Source organism: Plectropomus leopardus, chromosome 15 (genome assembly GCF_026936395.1).
Source record: "Plectropomus leopardus strain MGB_pleo_1.0 chromosome 15, ASM2693639v1, whole genome shotgun sequence".
Classification (NCBI taxonomy): Eukaryota; Metazoa; Chordata; class Actinopteri; order Perciformes; family Serranidae; genus Plectropomus; species Plectropomus leopardus.
Window position 1 is genome coordinate 1,150,184 of NC_142190.1, and position 24,558 is coordinate 1,174,741.

Consider the following 24,558-nt stretch of genomic DNA (forward strand, 5'->3'; position numbering starts at 1 on the left):
TTTCTCTTTGTTTTGTTTCGTCTTATGCATTTTTGGCAATTTTTAAAGAAAACATTATGGTGATTTTTTTCTTGAGTTTTTGGTGATTAAAAAAAAAAAATTCAGCTTTTTTTCTTTAATATTTTTCAATTAAAACAGATATATTTTGGTGATTTTTTTTTCTTCAAATTGTTTTAGTGATTTCTTTTCTTTAAAACTTGTATACAATTTAAAAAAAAAACACAACACATTTTAATTTTGGTAATTTTTCTAAATATCTTTTGGCAAGAAAAGAAAATTGATGTTTTATTTTTCCTTAAAAAATGTTAATCTAAAGAAACATTTTATCATTTTTTTCCTTTAAAAAGTCTGGGAATTTATTTTTCTTAAAAAAAATTTGATGAGATTTTTTTTCTCTTTAAACTTTTAGCCATTTTTTATCGTTACACGTATTGGAAATTTTTTAAAGGAAAATATTTTTTCCTTTTTTTTGACCACATCTTTTATCAAAGCCAGACAATGTGGGGACAGAAATGTTGGTGGCCTGAGCTCATCTGAGATGGACGGACGAGTCCACATTTCATTATGGACGTTATGTCTTCCGCACTAAAGAGGAAAAGGAGCATCCAGATTCTGTGAAGGTGTGCGTGTGATGGATGGGGATGCTAGTTCCCATGGCATCATGGGTAACATCTGTTAAGGCGCCATGAACGCTAAAAGGCACATACAGGTTTTGGAGCAACATATGCTGCCATCCAGACGTGGTCTTTTTTTTAGGGATGTCCTTGCTGAGATCCTTGTTGAAATTTCTCACTGTTTAAAGACATGCACTTAAAATTTGGGGAAATGTGTGTGATGCAGTAAATTTTATGTCTTGCGTTTGAATATTTGACATCCTGTTTGAGATCCTGTCAGGCTGCAGGGGGGTGAACATTTTAGTTTTTCAGTCATTTAAAGACACTCAAGGAGAAGTTTGAAGAGAGTGAAGTGTTTGGAAGGTTTCAGTTGGTGTTTTGACAAAATATTCTGGTTGGCAAACACAGTTCTGAGGTCTGTGTGATGTTTTGAAAGTGAACATCTCGAGGCATTAATTAATTTCCAATGATTCATCTGCAGTTTCTGCCCTTAACACCCCCAAGAGTCTCAATATTAAAATAAGATCCGTGTGTTTGATCTCTACCTGTGAGGTGTGTTCTTGATCAAACAGCGTGAGTCACTCACAGTTCAGTGTATAAATGATTACGTTGATTCGGAGGAGTCGTCACTCTCTTCGGGGTCCGTGGAAGTCTGCAGTTGTTTTCTGACGAGACGTGTGGCGTGGCGAGCTGCCTGCAGAGCCACCTGCAGACCCGCCGTCATGGTCAAGTTTAGCCTGCTGGCCTGTGAGTAGTCTGATCTTTGCACCTGCAGCGTCAACATACAGAAAAATTATGTTGCTTTTTTCACAGAATTCAATTTCAAAATGAAGTTTTTTGTTAAGAAAGTTAGGATATAATGTTGACTTAACTAATGTGCACTCTCCCTGAAAGAGACTTCAGGCCAAACACTGGGTTACCGCAGATCTTTAAAGTCGTAAACATTTATTAATCTAAAAAACATGAGGCTTTAACCCTCTGAAACCTGAGCAAGTTGTGTTGATTTTGTTCAAAAATGTGTTAAAAAGTGCAATGAACAACTTAACATTAAAATATGATGTAAAAATGAACAAGAACTTGTTAAACATTTTGAAGAAAATTACCTGAAATTAGCAAAGTAAAAGAAAAACATGAATGATCTAAAATATCTATAATTTCAATAATCATAATAAATATATACAAGTTTTTTTTTTCCCATTGCCTCGTTTTAAATATATAATCATAAATATAGATTTCTTGATATTTTTCCTAAAGATATTAGTCTCGCTTTCTCTTGTTTTAAAGCTAAATTTCAGCCCTTTTTTTGGTCACCTTTTTTTCTTTTTTAAATTTGCAAGACATTTTATGCCATGTTGCTGATTGCCTTTTCCCCCCATGTTACTGAAAGAAATCAAACCAATTTGCTCAGCTTTCAAAGGGTTTAATGCTTGCAAAAGGCACCTAAATGCACCACAAGAAAGCTGATAGCAATTAAGTTTTCAAAGGGTTAATTAGTATTAAAATTTCTTAAATAAATCTTTCAGATGTCGACGAGATTTGCAAAGTACGATTCTTTGATTTTTTCTTTCCTGATGTTGAAAATTTTCAAAATAACTGGTAATATATTTTATTTGATGTTTTTTATTATTTTTTTAAACATATAGCATTTGCCAAATTACCCTTGCAACACTCACACTAAAAACGAAAATAAAAAATGATTTATGTTATGTTGTATGTTTGGTTGTTGTAAAATTGGTCTTAAATTTCATTCTTAGTGGCATTAAAAATATCTAAATCTAATTAACCTTAAGCTGTAGGAACTTTACAAATAATTATTATTTCTGTAAATATTGGGAGGGAGTAGTGTGACCCACATCCAGATTTAATTTGAAATTTTTCAATTTATGAAAAAAAAAGACAAATCAATCTCGATTTTTTTCTCTTTTTTTATTACCACAACTGATGATTTTTTTTTTTTTTTAAATTTCAACCCTTTGAAACCTGACATCACTTTTGTGATGCTGCTTTCAGACTTAGATTTACTTTATTGTCATTCCAGTTATACACAACAGTGCACATGGAATAGAATTTTGTTGTAATTATCTCAGAAAAACTACAGTAACATAAAAAACACACTATATAAAATAAACATTGTATATAAAAATATAATAAATAGTCTTTCATGTTTTTCATGAGTATTTTGTCCTTTGAAACCTGAGCAGTAATGGTGTAATTCCTTTCAAATACATGAGGAAATGGCAAAAAATGCTCCACAAATTGCAAGAAATTAGTAGGTTGAGAAAATTAATTTCAAAAGGGTAAGGTAAATGTCAGGGGAAAATAGCTCAGGGAAAACTACATTTATAATAAACATAACATATTTTAAATTCTCTTACAGAGTTCTTATTATTTTTAAGCAGTTTTTCCAGGTTATTTACCTTTTCCTCTAATTTTAAGATATTTTTGTGCTTTTTATTAATTTCTTGATCATTTTTGGGTCTTTTTACAAATTTCTTGTTTTTTCCATAAATCTCACATCAGAGAAGCTGAAACCAGCGATGGTTAATTGTTTGTCAGCTATTTATTGACCCCTTAACATCTGAATCAGTTTTCTTGTGCTGCATTCAGGTGCATTTCACCTGCATTTAAACCTCTAAAACCTGAGAAAAATTGTTTGATGACACTTCTGTTAATTACATTTTAAAAATTACGTTACAAAATTATTATTCATTTATTTATTTATTTTTTAGCCAATTTTCATGCTAATTATTGGGCAGAAGGGATCAAGCCAGTTTGGGTTTCAAAGGTTTAATAAACTAATTGCTGCAGCCTGTTTTTTTAAGTTAATGTAAGACTATGACAAGAGAGAGCAATGATATCCATTAATGTTCTAACCAATGCTCTTATTCATTTTTAATCAACATGTGTGCATTGATCTCAATGTAAAGTCATATAAATGCTGCATTAGAGTCAGATTTACTTTACACTTTAGTGTCAGAATTAAATTTTTTGTGTATGTTTCAGTGCTGGCCATTGGACTCATAGTGTCAGGTAAGAATAAAATATGTCCTGTGTGTGTATGTATATTTATATCTACGCTTATGACATTGTGGGGACTTGTTAAAGTATGTTACATTATGGGGACTTGTCAAAAGGCAGGTCCCCAAGAGGTGAAACATTACAGAGCAGCTTAACATCCTCTTATGACTAGAACACGGCCTCATCACAAATTTAAAATTTTTTTTTTAAAAAAAGCATTTGTACCATGAACCATAACGCGTTGGGGCAGACGGGCAACTCAAAATCATCACAAATTGGGCCACCGCTTTTGCCGATTTGGAGGTATAAAATTGCACTGTTTACTTTTTGTCCACATGGATGTTTGCTTAGTCGTCATTACAAACATGCAAATTTCAGTGAAAAGCAACTTATTTTGCTTTAGAGACGCAGAACTTCAAGTTGTTGTTGCTCTTTGTAATGGTTGATTATTTGCTGTGTAGTTCACTCAGGCTCATCCTCATCCTCATCCTCATCCTCATCCTCATCCTCATCGGAGGAAGACTGCCAAAGAGACAAAAAAAGAGTCAAAGGAGAGGGTTATGATGACAGCGGAGAGAGGTGAGATTATTTTTACAAACACTTGTCTGTCCTCTGTTTTATTTTCAGTAATTCTTTCTCTTCATCACCTGTAGTTTTTCTGTCTCTCGGTAATAATTCTTATTCCTGTGCAGCACCTGGTTCACATCTGTATCCACCTAGGACTTTTAAAAATAACTTGCTGTTTTTGTCCTCAGTGTTACTATTAATTGTCTCTTTATGGCTCACTTATTTCTTTCAATTATTGATTGATGTCTTTAATTAGAACATAATGAGGGAGTATAAATGTATTTAATCCTACCCCGTTATTACATGATCAAACTGTTATCAAAAACTCTGAAATATACTTTTAAGGCTTGTCATATATGAACCAACACACACACACACACACACACACACACACACACACACTTATATTGAAATAATTACAATTCTGACCATAATATACACTACTTATTACAGACCTGTATACATAGACTCTTGTTAAACTTATATCAAAAATGTATCTACAATATATCTATATAATCTATCTATAATATATGTACACACATAAATCTCTCGGGGTCACATGCTTACATGCCACGGCCACGCTGAAGAACATTTTAAGACATAAATCCCAGAAATCTGAACATTTATCCGAGAAATATCTCAAAAATAAAAAAAAACTTAAAAATGTCCTACAATCACAGAAATGTCCTTAAATCCTAGAAATATCTCAAAAATCTGAAAAACATGTCCTTAAATCCTACAAATGTGCAGTTCTGTTGTTGCACTGACTGGGGCCATAAATCCAACCATGAGGAATAAGCTGCTGCATGATCAGATAAATAATCAATAATCACTCTATCTTCATTTCTTTTAGTTTTGTAAAAGCACCAGCTCCTAGTAGAAAACACCCTGAATCTCCAGGAAAACAACACCCACTAACAGGGGGTCCCAGAGCACAATCTGGACCTCAAGGACAATTGCATCCACCTAAAAGGGGTCCTGGACAACAACCTGAATATCCAGGAGAGCTGCAACCATCTACAGAACCTGACTGTCCTTCAGACAGATACATAGGCCTGCTTACTGCAATTCTAGCGCATCTGAAGGCATATACACTTCCTGGACAAAGCCAAATACCTGCCCCACCTGTACAGCACACACGGGATCCTGGAGCCCAACCTGGAACTCCAGGACAATGGCAACCAACTAAATGGGATCCTGGGGCACAAGCCAGAACTCCTGATGGTTCTCGAATGCCCAGCATAACTGATGGTTCTCAAAGTTCATGGAGTCCTGGATCACAACACCAATTACCAGCACAATGGCAGACACCTAAATGGGATCCTAGAGCACAACCTGAGACTCCAGGAGAACTAAAAATGCCTAAATGGGGTCCCGGAGCAAAAGCCACATCACTATGGGGTCCTGGAGCACAACCCGGATGTCTAGGACAACAGCAATCAACAGGGGATCCCACAGCACAACTTGGATCTTCAGGACCACAAGAACCAAAAGGGGATCCAAGAGAAAAAAACCCCAGATCTTCAGAACCAAAAAAACAACCTACAGGTGATCCTAAGGCAACACCTAGATCTACAGGACCACAACAATCAGAAGAAGAAGATGAAGATCCTTCATCACTTGCAACCTTAAGACCTAAACAACCATTAGTACCAGAAAGATCTCAACCTACCAGCAAATTGCCACCTAAATCTGGACATCCCAGCATTTCTGAAAGGCCTGACATGCCTGATGGTCCTAAAAAACCTGATGTGCATTACGATGGTCATAAATTCCTTGACAAGCCTGGTGGTCTTACCACCCTTGGCTTGTATGATAGTCTTATAATGCCTAGTATTACTTATTACAGTCAAAAGATTCCTGGCAGGCCCGATGGTCTTAAAATTCCTAACATACCTAATGATCTTATAAGGCCTGGCATTTATTATTACAGTTATAAAATTCCTGACATGCATGATGGTCTAAAAATTCCTGGCAAGCCTGATGGTAAGATTCCTGGCATGCCTGATGATGCAAAAATTCCTGACATACCCGATGATCTTATAAAACCTGGCATCTATTATTACAGTTATAAAATTTCTGGCATGCCTGATGGTCTGAAAGTTCCTGGCAAGCGTGACAGTCCTCAGATTCCTGGCATGCCTGATGATCTTACAATTCCTGACATTCCTGATGATCTTATACCGCCTGGCATGTATTCTTACAGTCATAAAATGCCTGACGTGCCTGATGGTCTTCAAATTCCTGACAAGCCTGATATTAAAGTTCCTGGCAAGCCTGAAGGTCTTAAAATTCCAGCTTTACCTGACAGTTTTATAAAGCCTGGCATGTATTTTTACAGATATAAAATTCCCAACATGCCTGATGGTCTTCAACTTCCTGGCTTTGGTGATGCTCTCCAAATTCCTGGCATGACTGATGATCCTAAAATGCCTGATGTGCATTACTATGGTCATCAATTCCTTGACAAGCCTGGTAGTCTAAACATCCCTGGCTTGGATGATAGTCTTATAGTGCCTGGTGTTACTTATTACAGTGAAAAGATTCCTGGCATGCCCGATGGTCTTAAAATTCCTGACATACCTAATGATGTTATAAGGCCTGGCATTTATTATTACTGTCATAAAATTCCTGGCATGCATGATGGTCTAAAAATTCCTGGAAAGCCTGATGGTAAGATTCCTGGCATGCCTGATGATGCAAAAATTCCTGACACACCGGATGATCTTATAAAACCTGGCATCTATTATTACAGTTATAAAATTTCTGGCATGCCTGATGGTCTGAAAGTTCCTGGCAAGCGTGACAGTCCTCAGATTCCTGGCATGCCTGATGATCTTACAATTCCTGACATTCCTGATGATCTTATACCACCTGGCATGTATTCTTACAGTCATAAAATGCCTGACGTGCCTGATGGTCTTCAAATTCCTGACAAGCCTGATATTAAAGTTCCTGGCAAGCCCGAAGGTCTTAAATTTCCAGCTTAACCTGACGGTTTTATAAAGCCTGGCATGTATTTTTACAGATATAAAATTCCCAACATGCCTGATGGTCTTCAACTTCCTGGCTTTGGTGATGCTCTTCAAATTCCTGGCATGCCTGATGATCCTGAAACACCTGTCATGCATGATGGTCCTAAGACATCTGCCATGCATGAAGGCCCTAAAACACCTGATGTGCATTACTTTGGTCATCAATTCCCTGACAAGCCTGGTAGTCTAAACATCCCTGGCTTGGATGATAGTCTTATAGTGCCTGGTGTTACTTATTACAGTGAAAAGATTCCCGGCATGCCCGATGGTCTTAAAATTCCTAACATACCTAATGATCTTATAAGGCCTGGCATTTATTATTACTGTCATAAAATTCCTGGCATGCATGATGGTCTTAAAATTCCTGGCAAGCCTGATGGTAAGATTCCTGGCATGCCTGATGATGCAAAAATTCCTGACATACCCGATGATCTTATAAAACCTGGCATCTATTATTACAGTTATAAAATTTCTGGCATGCCTGATGGTCTGAAAGTTCCTGGCAAGCGTGACAGTCCTCAGATTCCTGGCATGCCTGATGATCTTACAATTCCTGACATTCCTGATGATCTTATACCACCTGGCATGTATTCTTACAGTCATAAAATGCCTGACGTGCCTGATGGTCTTCAAATTCCTGACAAGCCTGATATTAAAATTCCTGGCAAGCCGGAAGGTCTTAAAATTCCAGCTTTACCTGACGGTTTTATAAAGCCTGGCATGTATTTTTACAGATATAAAATTCCCAACATGCCTGATGGTCTTCAACTTCCTGGCTTTGGTGATGCTCTTCAAATTCCTGGCATGACTGATGGTCCTAAAATGCCTGATGTGCATTACTTTGGTCATCAATTCCCTGACAAGCCTGGTAGTCTAAACATCCCTGGCTTGGATGATAGTCTTATAGTGCCTGGTGTTACTTATTACAGTGAAAAGATTCCTGGCATGCCCGATGGTCTTAAAATTCCTAACATACCTAATGATCTTATAAGGCCTGGCATTTATTATTACTGTCATAAAATTCCTGGCATGCATGATGGTCTTAAAATTCCTGGCAAGCCTGATGGTAAGATTCCTGGCATGCCTGATGATGCAAAAATTCCTGACTTACCCGATGATCTTATAAAACCTGGCATCTATTATTACAGTTATAAAATTTCTGGCATGCCTGATGGTCTGAAAGTTCCTGGCAAGCGTGACAGTCCTCAGATTCCTGGCATGCCTGATGATCTTACAATTCCTGACATTCCTGATGATCTTATACCGCCTGGCATGTATTCTTACAGTCATAAAATGCCTGACGTGCCTGATGGTCTTCAAATTCCTGACAAGCCTGATATTAAAATTCCTGGCAAGCCGGAAGGTCTTAAAATTCCAGCTTTACCTGACGGTTTTATAAAGCCTGGCATGTATTTTTACAGATATAAAATTCCCAACATGCCTGATGGTCTTCAACTTCCTGGCTTTGGTGATGCTCTTCAAATTCCTGGCATGCCTGATGATCCTGAAACACCTGTCATGCATGATGGTCCTAAGACATCTGCCATGCATGAAGGCCCTAAAACACCTGATGTGCATTACTTTGGACATCAATTCCCTGACAAGCCTGGTAGTCTAAACATCCCTGGCTTGGATGATAGTCTTATAGTGCCTGGTGTTACTTATTACAGTGAAAAGATTCCCGGCATGCCCGATGGTCTTAAAATTCCTAACATACCTAATGATCTTATAAGGCCTGGCATTTATTATTACTGTCATAAAATTCCTGGCATGCATGATGGTCTTAAAATTCCTGGCAAGCCTGATGGTAAGATTCCTGGCATGCCTGATGATGCAAAATTCCTGACTTACCCGATGATCTTATAAAACCTGGCATCTATTATTACAGTTATAAAATTTCTGGCATGCCTGATGGTCTGAAAGTTCCTGGCAAGCGTGACAGTCCTCAGATCCCTGGCATGCCTGATGATCTTACAATTCCTGACATTCCTGATGATCTTATACCACCTGGCATGTATTCTTACAGTCATAAAATGCCTGACGTGCCTGATGTTCTTCAAATTCCTGACAAGCCTGATATTAAAGTTCCTGGCAAGCGGAAGGTCTTAAAATTCCAGCTTTACCTGACGGTTTTATAAAGCCTGGCATGTATTTTTACAGATATAAAATTCCCAACATGCCTGATGGTCTTCAACTTCCTGGCTTTGGTGATGCTCTTCAAATTCCTGGCATGCCTGATGATCCTGAAACACCTGTCATGCATGATGGTCCTAAGACATCTGCCATGCATGAAGGCCCTAAAACACCTGATGTGCATTACTTTGGACATCAATTCCCTGACAAGCCTGGTAGTCTAAACATCCCTGGCTTGGATGATAGTCTTATAGTGCCTGGTGTTACTTATTACAGTGAAAAGATTCCTGGCATGCCCGATGGTCTTAAAATTCCTAACATACCTAATGATCTTATAAGGCCTGGCATTTATTATTACTGTCATAAAATTCCTGGCATGCATGATGGTCTTAAAATTCCTGGCAAGCCTGATGGTAAGATTCCTGGCATGCCTGATGATGCAAAATTCCTGACTTACCCGATGATCTTATAAAACCTGGCATCTATTATTACAGTTATAAAATTTCTGGCATGCCTGATGGTCTGAAAGTTCCTGGCAAGCGTGACAGTCCTCATATTCCTGGCATGCCTGATGATCTTACAATTCCTGACATTCCTGATGATCTTATACCGCCTGGCATGTATTCTTACAGTCATAAAATGCCTGACGTGCCTGATGGTCTTCACATTCCTGACAAGCCTGATATTAAAATTCCTGGCAAGCCGGAAGGTCTTAAAATTCCAGCTTTACCTGACGGTTTTATAAAGCCTGGCATGTATTTTTACAGATATAAAATTCCCAACATGCCTGATGGTCTTCAACTTCCTGGCTTTGGTGATGCTCTTCAAATTCCTGGCATGACTGATGATCCTGAAACACCTGTCATGCATGATGATCCTAAGACATCTGCCATGCCTGAAGGCCCTAAAATGCCTGATGTGCATTACTTTGGTCATCAATTCCCTGACAAGCCTGGTAGTCTAAACATCCCTGGCTTGGATGATAGTCTTATAGTGCCTGGTGTTACTTATTACAGTGAAAAGATTCCTGGCATGCCCGATGGTCTTAAAATTCCTAACATACCTAATGATCTTATAAGGCCTGGCATTTATTATTACTGTCATAAAATTCCTGGCATGCATGATGGTCTTAAAATTCCTGGAAAGCCTGATGGTAAGATTCCTGGCATGCGTGATGATGCGAAAATTCTGACTTACCCGATGATCTTATAAAACCTGGCATCTATTATTACAGTTATAAAATTTCTGGCATGCCTGATGGTCTGAAAGTTCCTGGCAAGCGTGACAGTCCTCATATTCCTGGCATGCCTGATGATCTTACAATTCCTGACATTCCTGATGATCTTATACCGCCTGGCATGTATTCTTACAGTCATAAAATGCCTGACGTGCCTGATGGTCTTCACATTCCTGACAAGCCTGATATTAAAATTCCTGGCAAGCCGGAAGGTCTTAAAATTCCAGCTTTACCTGACGGTTTTATAAAGCCTGGCATGTATTTTTACAGATATAAAATTCCCAACATGCCTGATGGTCTTCAACTTCCTGGCTTTGGTGATGCTCTTCAAATTCCTGGCATGACTGATGGTCCTAAAATGCCTGATGTGCATTACTTTGGACATCAATTCCCTGACAAGCCTGGTAGTCTAAACATCCCTGGCTTGGATGATAGTCTTATAGTGCCTGGTGTTACTTATTACAGTGAAAAGATTCCTGGCATGCCCGATGGTCTTAAAATTCCTAACATACCTAATGATCTTATAAGGCCTGGCATTTATTATTACTGTCATAAAATTCCTGGCATGCATGATGGTCTTAAAATTCCTGGCAAGCCTGATGGTAAGATTCCTGGCATGCCTGATGATGCAAAAATTCCTGACTTACCCGATGATCTTATAAAACCTGGCATCTATTATTACAGTTATAAAATTTCTGGCATGCCTGATGGTCTGAAAGTTCCTGGCAAGCGTGACAGTCCTCAGATTCCTGGCATGCCTGATGATCTTACAATTCCTGACATTCCTGATGATCTTATACCGCCTGGCATGTATTCTTACAGTCATAAAATGCCTGACGTGCCTGATGGTCTTCAAATTCCTGACAAGCCTGATATTAAAGTTCCTGGCAAGCCAGAAGGTCTTAAAATTCCAGCTTTACCTGACGGTTTTATAAAGCCTGGCATGTATTTTTACAGATATAAAATTCCCAACATGCCTGATGGTCTTCAACTTCCTGGCTTTGGTGATGCTCTTCAAATTCCTGGCATGCCTGATGATCCTGAAACACCTGTCATGCATGATGGTCCTAAGACATCTGCCATGCATGAAGGCCCTAAAACACCTGATGTGCATTACTTTGGACATCAATTCCCTGACAAGCCTGGTAGTCTAAACATCCCTGGCTTGGATGATAGTCTTATAGTGCCTGGTGTTACTTATTACAGTGAAAAGATTCCGGCATGCCCGATGGTCTTAAAATTCCTAACATACCTAATGATCTTATAAGGCCTGGCATTTATTATTACTGTCATAAAATTCCTGGCATGCATGATGGTCTTAAAATTCCTGGCAAGCCTGATGGTAAGATTCCTGGCATGCCTGATGATGCAAAAATTCCTGACTTACCCGATGATCTTATAAAACCTGGCATCTATTATTACAGTTATAAAATTTCTGGCATGCCTGATGGTCTGAAAGTTCCTGGCAAGCGTGACAGTCCTCAGATTCCTGGCATGCCTGATGATCTTACAATTCCTGACATTCCTGATGATCTTATACCACCTGGCATGTATTCTTACAGTCATAAAATGCCTGACGTGCGTGATGGTCTTCAAATTCCTGACAAGCCTGATATTAAAGTTCCTGGCAAGCCGGACGGTCTTAAAATTCCAGCTTTACCTGACGGTTTTATAAAGCCTGGCATGTATTTTTACAGATATAAAATTCCCAACATGCCTGATGGTCTTCAACTTCCTGGCTTTGGTGATGCTCTTCAAATTCCTGGCATGCCTGATGATCCTGAAACACCTGTCATGCATGATGGTCCTAAGACATCTGCCATGCATGAAGGCCCTAAAACACCTGATGTGCATTACTTTGGACATCAATTCCCTGACAAGCCTGGTAGTCTAAACATCCCTGGCTTGGATGATAGTCTTATAGTGCCTGGTGTTACTTATTACAGTGAAAAGATTCCCGGCATGCCCGATGGTCTTAAAATTCCTAACATACCTAATGATCTTATAAGGCCTGGCATTTATTATTACTGTCATAAAATTCCTGGCATGCATGATGGTCTTAAAATTCCTGGCAAGCCTGATGGTAAGATTCCTGGCATGCCTGATGATGCAAAAATTCCTGACTTACCCGATGATCTTATAAAACCTGGCATCTATTATTACAGTTATAAAATTTCTGGCATGCCTGATGGTCTGAAAGTTCCTGGCAAGCGTGACAGTCCTCAGATTCCTGGCATGCCTGATGATCTTACAATTCCTGACATTCCTGATGATCTTATACCACCTGGCATGTATTCTTACAGTCATAAAATGCCTGACGTGCGTGATGGTCTTCAAATTCCTGACAAGCCTGATATTAAAGTTCCTGGCAAGCCGGAAGGTCTTAAAATTCCAGCTTTACCTGACGGTTTTATAAAGCCTGGCATGTATTTTTACAGATATAAAATTCCCAACATGCCTGATGGTCTTCAACTTCCTGGCTTTGGTGATGCTCTTCAAATTCCTGGCATGACTGATGGTCCTAAAATGCCTGATGTGCATTACTTTGGACATCAATTCCCTGACAAGCCTGGTAGTCTAAACATCCCTGGCTTGGATGATAGTCTTATAGTGCCTGGTGTTACTTATTACAGTGAAAAGATTCCTGGCATGCCCGATGGTCTTAAAATTCCTAACATACCTAATGATCTTATAAGGCCTGGCATTTATTATTACTGTCATAAAATTCCTGGCATGCATGATGGTCTTAAAATTCCTGGCAAGCCTGATGGTAAGATTCCTGGCATGCCTGATGATGCAAAAATTCCTGACTTACCCGATGATCTTATAAAACCTGGCATCTATTATTACAGTTATAAAATTTCTGGCATGCCTGATGGTCTGAAAGTTCCTGGCAAGCGTGACAGTCCTCATATTCCTGGCATGCCTGATGATCTTACAATTCCTGACATTCCTGATGATCTTATACCGCCTGGCATGTATTCTTACAGTCATAAAATGCCTGACGTGCCTGATGGTCTTCAAATTCCTGACAAGCCTGATATTAAAGTTCCTGGCAAGCCAGAAGGTCTTAAAATTCCAGCTTTACCTGACGGTTTTATAAAGCCTGGCATGTATTTTTACAGATATAAAATTCCCAACATGCCTGATGGTCTTCAACTTCCTGGCTTTGGTGATGCTCTTCAAATTCCTGGCATGCCTGATGATCCTGAAACACCTGTCATGCATGATGGTCCTAAGACATCTGCCATGCATGAAGGCCCTAAAACACCTGATGTGCATTACTTTGGACATCAATTCCCTGACAAGCCTGGTAGTCTAAACATCCCTGGCTTGGATGATAGTCTTATAGTGCCTGGTGTTACTTATTACAGTGAAAAGATTCCTGGCATGCCCGATGGTCTTAAAATTCCTACCATACCTAATGATCTTATAAGGCCTGGCATTTATTATTACTATCATAAAATTCCTGGCATGCATGATGGTCTTAAAATTCCTGGCAAGCCTGATGGTAAGATTCCTGGCATGCCTGATGATGCAAAAATTCTGACTTACCCGATGATCTTATAAAACCTGGCATCTATTATTACAGTTATAAAATTTCTGGCATGCCTGATGGTCTGAAAGTTCCTGGCAAGCGTGACAGTCCTCAGATTCCTGGCATGCCTGATGATCTTACAATTCCTGACATTCCTGATGATCTTATACCACCTGGCATGTATTCTTACAGTCATAAAATGCCTGACGTGCGTGATGGTCTTCAAATTCCTGACAAGCCTGATATTAAAGTTCCTGGCAAGCGGACGGTCTTAAAATTCCAGCTTTACCTGACGGTTTTATAAAGCCTGGCATGTATTTTTACAGATATAAAATTCCCAACATGCCTGATGGTCTTCAACTTCCTGGCTTTGGTGATGCTCTTCAAATTCCTGGCATGTCTGATGATCCTGAAACACCTGTCATGCATGATGGTCCTAAGACATCTGCCATGCATGAAGGCCCTAAAACACCTGATGTGCATTACTTTGGACATCAATTCCCTGACAAGCCTGGTAGTCTAAACATCCCTGGTTTGGATGATAGTCTTATAGTGCCTGGTGTTACTTATTACAGTGAAAAGATTCCCGGCATGCCCGATGGTCTTAAAATTCCTAACATACCTAATGATCTTATAAGGCCTGGCATTTATTATTACTGTCATAAAATTCCTGGCATGCATGATGGTCTTAAAATTCCTGGCAAGCCTGATGGTAAGATTCCTGGCATGCCTGATGATGCAAAAATTCCTGACTTACCCGATGATCTTATAAAACCTGGCATCTATTATTACAGTTATAAAATTTCTGGCATGCCTGATGGTCTGAAAGTTCCTGGCAAGCGTGACAGTCCTCAGATTCCTGGCATGCCTGATGATCTTACAATTCCTGACATTCCTGATGATCTTATACCACCTGGCATGTATTCTTACAGTCATAAAATGCCTGACGTGCCTGATGGTCTTCAAATTCCTGACAAGCCTGATATTAAAGTTCCTGGCAAGCCGGAAGGTCTTAAAATTCCAGCTTTACCTGACGGTTTTATAAAGCCTGGCATGTATTTTTACAGATATAAAATTCCCAACATGCCTGATGGTCTTCAACTTCCTGGCTTTGGTGATGCTCTTCAACTTCCTGGCATGACTGATGGTCCTAAAATGCCTGATGTGCATTACTTTGGACATCAATTCCCTGACAAGCCTGGTAGTCTAAACATCCCTGGCTTGGATGATAGTCTTATAGTGCCTGGTGTTACTTATTACAGTGAAAAGATTCCTGGCAGGCCCGATGGTCTTAAAATTCCTAACATACCTAATGATCTTATAAGGCCTGGCATTTATTATTACTGTCATAAAATTCCTGGCATGCATGATGGTCTTAAAATTCCTGGCAAGCCTGATGGTAAGATTCCTGGCATGCCTGATGATGCAAAAATTCCTGACTTACCCGATGATCTTATAAAACCTGGCATCTATTATTACAGTTATAAAATTTCTGGCATGCCTGATGGTCTGAAAGTTCCTGGCAAGCGTGACAGTCCTCAGATTCCTGGCATGCCTGATGATCTTACAATTCCTGACATTCCTGATGATCTTATACCACCTGGCATGTATTCTTACAGTCATAAAATGCCTGACGTGCCTGATGGTCTTCAAATTCCTGACAAGCCTGATATTAAAGTTCCTGGCAAGCCGGACGGTCTTAAAATTCCAGCTTTACCTGACGGTTTTATAAAGCCTGGCATGTATTTTTACAGATATAAAATTCCCAACATGCCTGATGGTCTTCAACTTCCTGGCTTTGGTGATGCTCTTCAAATTCCTGGCATGCCTGATGGTCCTAAAACACCTGTCATGCATGATGATCCTAAGACATCTGCCATGCCTGAAGGCCCTAAAATGCCTGATGTGCATTACTTTGGTCATCAATTCCCTGACAAGCCTGGTAGTCTAAACATCCCTGGCTTGGATGATAGTCTTATAGTGCCTGGTGTTACTTATTACAGTGAAAAGATTCCTGGCATGCCCGATGGTCTTAAAATTCCTACCATACCTAATGATCTTATAAGGCCTGGCATTTATTATTACTGTCATAAAATTCCTGGCATGCATGATGGTCTTAAAATTCCTGGCAAGCCTGATGGTAAGATTCCTGGCATGCCTGATGATGCAAAATTCCTGACTTACCCGATGATCTTATAAAACCTGGCATCTATTATTACAGTTATAAAATTTCTGGCATGCCTGATGGTCTGAAAGTTCCTGGCAAGCGTGACAGTCCTCAGATTCCTGGCATGCCTGATGATCTTACAATTCCTGACATTCCTGATGATCTTATACCACCTGGCATGTATTCTTACAGTCATAAAATGCCTGACGTGCCTGATGGTCTTCACATTCCTGACAAGCCTGATATTAAAATTCCTGGCAAGCCGGAAGGTCTTAAAATTCCAGCTTTACCTGACGGTTTTATAAAGCCTGGCATGTATTTTTACAGATATAAAATTCCCAACATGCCTGATGGTCTTCAACTTCCTGGCTTTGGTGATGCTCTTCAAATTCCTGGCATGACTGATGATCCTGAAACACCTGTCATGCATGATGGTCCTAAGACATCTGCCATGCATGAAGGCCCTAAAACACCTGATGTGCATTACTTTGGACATCAATTCCCTGACAAGCCTGGTAGTCTAAACATCCCTGGCTTGGATGATAGTCTTATAGTGCCTGGTGTTACTTATTACAGTGAAAAGATTCCTGGCATGCCCGATGGTCTTAAAATTCCTAACATACCTAATGATCTTATAAGGCCTGGCATTTATTATTACTGTCATAAAATTCCTGGCATGCATGATGGTCTTAAAATTCCTGGCAAGCCTGATGGTAAGATTCCTGGCATGCCTGATGATGCAAAAATTCCTGACATACCCGATGATCTTATAAAACCTGGCATCTATTATTACAGTTATAAAATTTCTGGCATGCCTGATGGTCTGAAAGTTCCTGGCAAGCGTGACAGTCCTCAGATCCCTGGCATGCCTGATGATCTTACAATTCCTGACATTCCTGATGATCTTATACCACCTGGCATGTATTCTTACAGTCATAAAATGCCTGACGTGCCTGATGGTCTTCAAATTCCTGACAAGCCTGATATTAAAGTTCCTGGCAAGCGGACGGTCTTAAAATTCCAGCTTTACCTGACGGTTTTATAAAGCCTGGCATGTATTTTTACAGATATAAAATTCCCAACATGCCTGATGGTCTTCAACTTCCTGGCTTTGGTGATGCTCTTCAAATTCCTGGCATGACTGATGATCCTGAAACACCTGTCATGCATGATGGTCCTAAGACATCTGCCATGCATGAAGGCCCTAAAACACCTGATGTGCATTACTTTGGACATCAATTCCCTGACAAGCCTGGTAGTCTAAACATCCCTGGCTTGGATGATAGTCTTATAGTGCCTGGTGTTACTTATTACAGTGAAAAGATTCCCGGCATGCCCGATGGTCTTAAAATTCCTAACATACCTAATGATCTTATAAGGCCTGGCATTTATTATTACTGTCATAAAATTCCTGGCATGCATGATGGTCTTAAAATTCCTGGCAAGCCTGATGGTAAGATTCCTGGCATGCCTGATGATGCAAAATTCCTGACTTACCCGAAGAGCTTACAACACCTGGCATCTATTATTACAGTTATAAAATTTCTGGCATGCCTGATGGTCTGAAAGTTCCTGGCAAGCGTGACAGTCCTCAGATTCCTGGCATGCCTGATGATCTTACAATTCCTGACATTCCTGATGATCTTATACCACCTGGCATGTATTCTTACAGTCATAAAATGCCTGACGTGCGTGATGGTCTTCAAATTCCTGACAAGCCTGATATTAAAGTTCCTGGCAAGCCGGAAGGTCTTAAAATTCCAGCTTTACCTGACGGTTTTATAAAGCCTGGCATGTATTTTTACAGATATAAAATTCCCAACATGCCTGATGGTCTTCAACTTCCTGGCTTTGGTGATGCTCTTCAACTTCCTGGCATGACTGATGGTCCTAAAATGCCTGATGTGCATTACTTTGGACATCAATTCCCTGACAAGCCTGGTAGTCTAAACATCCCTGGCTTGGATGATAGTCTTATAGTGCCTGGTGTTACTTTTTACAGTTAAAAGATTCCCTGCATGTCTGATGGTCTTAAAATTCCTAACATACCTAATGATCTTATAAGGCCTGGCATTTATTATTACTGTCATAAAATTCCTGGCATGCATGATGGTCTTAAAATTCCTGGCAAGCCTGATGGTAAGATTCCTGGCATGCCTGATGATGTGATAATTCGTGACTTACCCGATGATCTTATAAAACCTGGCATCTATTATTACAGTTATAAAATTTCTGGCATGCCTGATGGTCTGAAAGTTCCTGGCAAGCGTGACAGTCCTCAGATTCCTGGCATGCCTGATGATCTTACAATTCCTGACATCCCTGATGATCTTATACCGCCTGGCATGTATTCTTACAGTCATAAAATGCCTGACGTGCCTGATGGTCTTCAAATTCCTGACAAGCCTGATATTAAAGTTCCTGGCAAGCCGGAAGGTCTTAAAATTCCAGCTTTACCTGACGGTTTTATAAAGCCTGGCATGTATTTTTACAGATATAAAATTCCCAACATGCCTGATGGTCTTCAACTTCCTGGCTTTGGTGATGCTCTTCAAATTCCTGGCATGTCTGATGATCCTGAAACACCTGTCATGCATGATGGTCCTAAGACATCTGCCATGCATGAAGGCCCTAAAACACCTGATGTGCATTACTTTGGACATCAATTCCCTGACAAGCCTGGTAGTCTAAACATCCCTGGCTTGGATGATAGTCTTATAGTGCCTGGTGTTACTTATTACAGTGAAAAGATTCCTGGCATGCCCGATGGTCTTAAAATTCCTAACATACCTAATGATCTTATAAGGCCTGGCATTTATTATTACTGTCATAAAATTCCTGGCATGCATGATGGTCTTAAAATTCCTGGCAAGCCTGATGGTAAGATTCCTGGCATGCCTGATGATGCAAAAATTCCTGACATACCCGATGATCTTATAAAACCTGGCATCTATTATTACAGTTATAAAATTTCTGGCATGCCTGATGGTCTGAAAGTTCCTGGCAAGCGTGACAGTCCTCAGATTCCTGGCATGCCTGATGATCTTACAATTCCTGACATTCCTGATGATCTTATACCGCCTGGCATGTATTCTTACAGTCATAAAATGCCTGACGTGCCTGATGGTCTTCAAATTCCTGACAAGCCTGATATTAAAGTTCCTGGCAAGCCGGAAGGTCTTAAAATTCCAGCTTTACCTGACGGTTTTATAAAGCCTGGCATGTATTTTTACAGATATAAAATTCCCAACATGCCTGATGGTCTTCAACTTCCTGGCTTTGGTGATGCTCTTCAAATTCCTGGCATGACTGATGGTCCTAAAATGCCTGATGTGCATTACTTTGGACATCAATTCCCTGACAAGCCTGGTAGTCTAAACATCCCTGGCTTGGATGATAGTCTTATAGTGCCTGGTGTTACTTATTACAGTGAAAAGATTCCTGGCATGCCCGATGGTCTTAAAATTCCTAACATACCTAATGATGTCATAAGGCCTGGCATTTATTATTACTATCATAAAATTCCTGGCATGCATGATGGTCTTAAAATTCCTGGCAAGCCTGATGGTAAGATTCCTGGCATGCCTGATGATGCAAAAATTCCTGACATACCCGATGATCTTATAAAACCTGGCATCTATTATTACAGTTATAAAATTTCTGGCATGCCTGATGGTCTGAAAGTTCCTGGCAAGCGTGACAGTCCTCAGATTCCTGGCATGCCTGATGATCTTACAATTCCTGACATCCCTGATGATCTTATACCGCCTGGCATGTATTCTTACAGTCATAAAATGCCTGACGTGCCTGATGGTCTTCAAATTCCTGACAAGCCTGATATTAAAGTTCCTGGCAAGCCGGAAGGTCTTAAAATTCCAGCTTTACCTGACGGTTTTATAAAGCCTGGCATGTATTTTTACAGATATAAAATTCCCAACATGCCTGATGGTCTTCAACTTCCTGGCTTTGGTGATGCTCTTCAAATTCCTGGCATGACTGATGGTCCTAAAATGCCTGATGTGCATTACTTTGGACATCAATTCCCTGACAAGCCTGGTAGTCTAAACATCCCTGGCTTGGATGATAGTCTTATAGTGCCTGGTGTTACTTATTACAGTGAAAAGATTCCTGGCAGGCCCGATGGTCTTAAAATTCCTAACATACCTAATGATCTTATAAGGCCTGGCATTTATTATTACTATCATAAAATTCCTGGCATGCATGATGGTCTTAAAATTCCTGGCAAGCCTGATGGTAAGATTCCTGGCATGCCTGATGATGCAAAAATTCCTGACATACCCGATGATCTTATAAAACCTGGCATCTATTATTACAGTTATAAAATTTCTGGCATGCCTGATGGTCTGAAAGTTCCTGGCAAGCGTGACAGTCCTCAGATTCCTGGCATGCCTGATGATCTTACAATTCCTGACATTCCTGATGATCTTATACCGCCTGGCATGTATTCTTACAGTCATAAAATGCCTGACGTGCCTGATGGTCTTCAAATTCCTGACAAGCCTGATATTAAAATTCCTGGCAAGCCGGAAGGTCTTAAAATTCCAGCTTTACCTGACGGTTTTATAAAGCCTGGCATGTATTTTTACAGATATAAAATTCCCAACATGCCTGATGGTCTTCAACTTCCTGGCTTTGGTGATGCTCTTCAAATTCCTGGCATGACTGATGGTCCTAAAATGCCTGGCATGCCTGATGATACTGAAACACCTGCCATGCATGATGGTCCTAAGACTTCTGCCATTCTTGAAGGTCCTAAAACGCCTGATGTGCATTACTTTGGTTATCAATTCCCTGACAAGCCTGGTAGTCTAAACATCCCTGGCTTGGATGATAGTCTTATAGTGCCTGGTGTTACTTATTACAGTGAAAAGATTCATGGCATGCCCGATGGTCTTAAAATTCCTAACATACCTAATGATCTTATAAGGCCTGGCATTTATTATTACTGTCATAAAATTCCTGGCATGCATGACGGTCTTAAAATTCCTGGCAAGCCTGATGGTAAGATTCCTGGCATGCCTGATGATGCAAAAATTCCTGACATACCCGATGATCTTATAAAACCTGGCATCTATTATTACAGTTATAAAATTTCTGGCATTCCTGATGGTCTGAAAGTTCCTGGCAAGCGTGACAGTCCTCAGATTCCTGGCATGCCTGATGATCTTACAATTCCTGACATTCCTGATGATCTTATACCACCTGGCATGTATTCTTACAGTCATAAAATGCCTGACGTGCCTGATGGTCTTCAAATTCCTGACAAGCCTGATATTAAAGTTCCTGGCAAGCCGGAAGGTCTTAAAATTCCAGCTTTACCTGACGGTTTTATAAAGCCTGGCATGTATTTTTACAGATATAAAATTCCCAACATGCCTGATGGTCTTCAACTTCCTGGCTTTGGTGATGCTCTTCAAATTCCTGGCATGACTGATGGCCCTAAAATGCCTGGCATGTATTATTATTGTTATAGAATTCCAGGAAAGCATAGAGGCCATAAATGGCGTTGCACGTATGATGGTTCCCGCATTTGTCCATACAGACGCAGAGGTCAGCGAAGACGTACATGGCCTGGCTTATGCTATGTCACCTACTCTGTGATTGGCAAATCTCATTGCAGACCTTCAAGTCGTTGCAAAGGTAAACGATGTGTTTGGAAAGGGAAACGCTGCTGCAAAAGGAAATTTTGCTGCAAGTCAGTGGTGATCCATGATGGACAGAGCAGGCTGTTGAAGTGTAGGAAATTACTTGTTCCTTCAAACACTGCAGGTCTTGTGCCATGGCTTAAAGAGCCCAAAGGTCCTGCAATACCTCACATGCCTATAGGTCCTGAAACACCCAAAGGTCCTAAAAAGCTTGACAGGAATAGAGGTCACGGCAGAAATTCATTTACCCTCACACGTAGAGGGTACAGAAAATGCACCAGGCCTGGCACACAGTTTAGCATTGACAAAGTTAGATGTTGTCGTAAAGGCAAACGTTGTGCTAAGAAAGGGAAATGTTGCTGCAAGTTACTGGTGATCTCTCAGGGACAGAGTCGGAAGCTAAAATGTCGCAAGTCAGTAGTTCCTACACACACTGCAGGTCATGTGCCATGGAATAAAAAGTCCATAAGTCCTAAAACACCCAGCATGCCTAAAGGTTCCAAAGTTCCCAAAACTCCTAAAACACAAAAATCTTCTAAGAATCCCCAAAATTCTAAAAAGCGAAAAGCTTCTAAAAAGCACAAAAGTTCTAAAAAGCGCAAACCTTCTAAAAAGCGCAAACCTTCTAAAAAGCGCAAACCTTCTAAAAAGCGCAAACCTTCTAAAAAGCACAGAGCTCCTAAAAAAGCCAAAGGTTCTAAAAAGTCCAAACGTTCTAAAATTTCTGGCATGCGTAAAGGTCCCAGCAAATCCTCACATATCAACAGATCTAAAGGTCACGGAAGACAACAACAGCCTGGCACACACTCTGGCAATGGCAAGTGTTGCTGCAAAGGAAATTCTTGCTGCAAGTCACTGGTGATTCCTGAGGGAGAGAGCGGGGAGCTAAAATGTCGTAAGTTACTGGTTCCTACACACGCTGTAGATCATGTGCCAAAGAATACATGAGTGTGTAATTGTTTCTCATCACTTCACTCTATCTCTCTCTGTAGCAAAGGGGACAATGGTCCAGGTGCGGTATGCCATCTACGGTCGTCCAAGTAAAGCGGTTTGTGCAAGAAAACAGCGGAGGGATAAAAAACAAAGCTTGACCTGCACCGAAAACATCACCAATATCATGGCCCAAAGGTAAGACTTTGTGTAGATATATAGGTTAAAAATAACAATATATGGGGTATTGGTGGCTAGGTGGATGGGGCGGGCACCCCATGAATGGAGGCAGTGTCCTTGCCACAGCGGCCTCAGGGTCAACTCCCGCTCTAGGCCCTTTGCTGCGTGTCATCCCCGTTCTCTCTCCCCCTTTCACACTGTTGATCTGTCCTATCTAATAAAGGCTAAAATGCCAAAAAAATAATTTAAAAAAAATAAATAAATAACAATATAAATGTATCAGATTGACGACAAGTTTTTCTCATATCGTCCTTTTCTTCTAGGTGTAACAAGAAGTCTGGATGTGAAATCAAAGCATCTTCTGCACTGGCAGGAGTCCCCTGTCAACTCGCCAAAAAATACCTGTCTGTTGGTTACCAATGTGTCTGAGGGGTTAGGCACAGATATAAACATACGGCATGGTTTTTATTTTCTAATATATCTTAATGGTAGACAACTGGTGGCAGGATAAAAAAAAATTCCATAACTTTCATGTTCTATCTGGATAGGGTTCTCTCACAATGCAACACTCAACAGAAAAGAGGAGCAACACAAAGCCAAAATTAAATCTAACTGTGGTGCTCCAGAGCACACACTTAACAAATACTTTAAATACTACATACACTACAAGTACAAGTAGATCTTAATAGTAGCATTAACAAGTCATCTACCTTTGATCAATTTCTTGACTCACTTAAGGTTTCAAATTTGGAATTGGCAGTCTGTTGTTTAATAAATGCAAAATAAATACTCAAGCGTGACTACACTGTATGGAACTGGGATATGGTGTTGATTATGTTTTCTTTATTTCTCTAAAAAACATGGACAAGCAGCCAAATAATCAGCAACAAACCAGACAAAGATATGTGGTTAAAGACAATGAATTATCTATTATTATTATCACTATTATTATTGCACTCAATATTATTGCTGTAATAAAAACTACCATTATAATTAAGTGTTATATATGCATAAAGAAAACATTTTATTATATAAGTAACCTGAGTTATGTGCTGTGATTTAGCGTGCTTCAGTGTATTGCCTAAATGCATTAGTTCCTGCACTGTTTTGTTCTTTTCATCCTAATGTTTGGGCTTGAAAATTAACTTTATGGATCACCAGATAAAATGGCTTCTAATTTCTAAAATGATCAACCACTCTAAATTCTAAAGTTTTAAATTTTACTAGAATTGACAGTTAAAAATTAGAGACAATATAGATGACAGTGGCTTAAATCCACTACAGTTAAATCCACGCAATGAGATGTTTCTCAGTAAACTGTCCCCAATTGGAGTAAACTGAGAGAGTTTGTACCCACATTCATAAGTGTTAATTTCAAGCCCTGCTGGTATCTATTGTCCTAATAATAAGAAATAAAATTCAAATTTATCTTTGAAAAACAAGAAACCCTGTCATCATTCTGTCTCTTTGTAT

General features: G+C 39.8%; 1 protein-coding gene and 1 long non-coding RNA gene across 2 annotated transcripts; both read left to right on the top strand.

Annotated features, from left to right (window-relative positions):
• The first annotated feature begins 1,205 nt into the window (after nucleotides 1-1,205).
• Nucleotides 1,206-7,189, top strand: LOC148187178 (uncharacterized). The gene is made up of 4 exons (XM_088088862.1): nucleotides 1,206-1,361; nucleotides 3,618-3,644; nucleotides 4,094-4,211; nucleotides 5,053-7,189. The coding sequence occupies exons 1-4, from the start codon at nucleotides 1,337-1,339 to the stop codon at nucleotides 7,187-7,189; spliced, it is 2,307 nt and encodes a 768-aa protein (XP_087944988.1). The 5' UTR covers nucleotides 1,206-1,336.
• Nucleotides 7,190-17,911: 10,722 nt separating this feature from the next.
• On the top strand, nucleotides 17,912-24,531 carry LOC121952223 (uncharacterized). Its single transcript, XR_015778954.1, has 4 exons — nucleotides 17,912-18,196; nucleotides 18,938-22,870; nucleotides 22,968-23,103; nucleotides 23,409-24,531. It is a non-coding gene; the product is annotated as an uncharacterized LOC121952223 (long non-coding RNA).
• The last annotated feature ends 27 nt before the right edge of the window (nucleotides 24,532-24,558 follow it).

Coding starts and splice junctions, on each gene's coding strand:
- LOC148187178 (XM_088088862.1), top strand. CDS start 1,337: ATGGTCAAGTTTAGCCTGCTGGCCT. Junction 1,362..3,617: donor CAAGTTTAGCCTGCTGGCCT/GTGAGTAGTCTG, acceptor TGTATGTTTCAG/TGCTGGCCATTGGACTCATA. Junction 4,212..5,052: donor TATGATGACAGCGGAGAGAG/GTGAGATTATTT, acceptor CATTTCTTTTAG/TTTTGTAAAAGCACCAGCTC.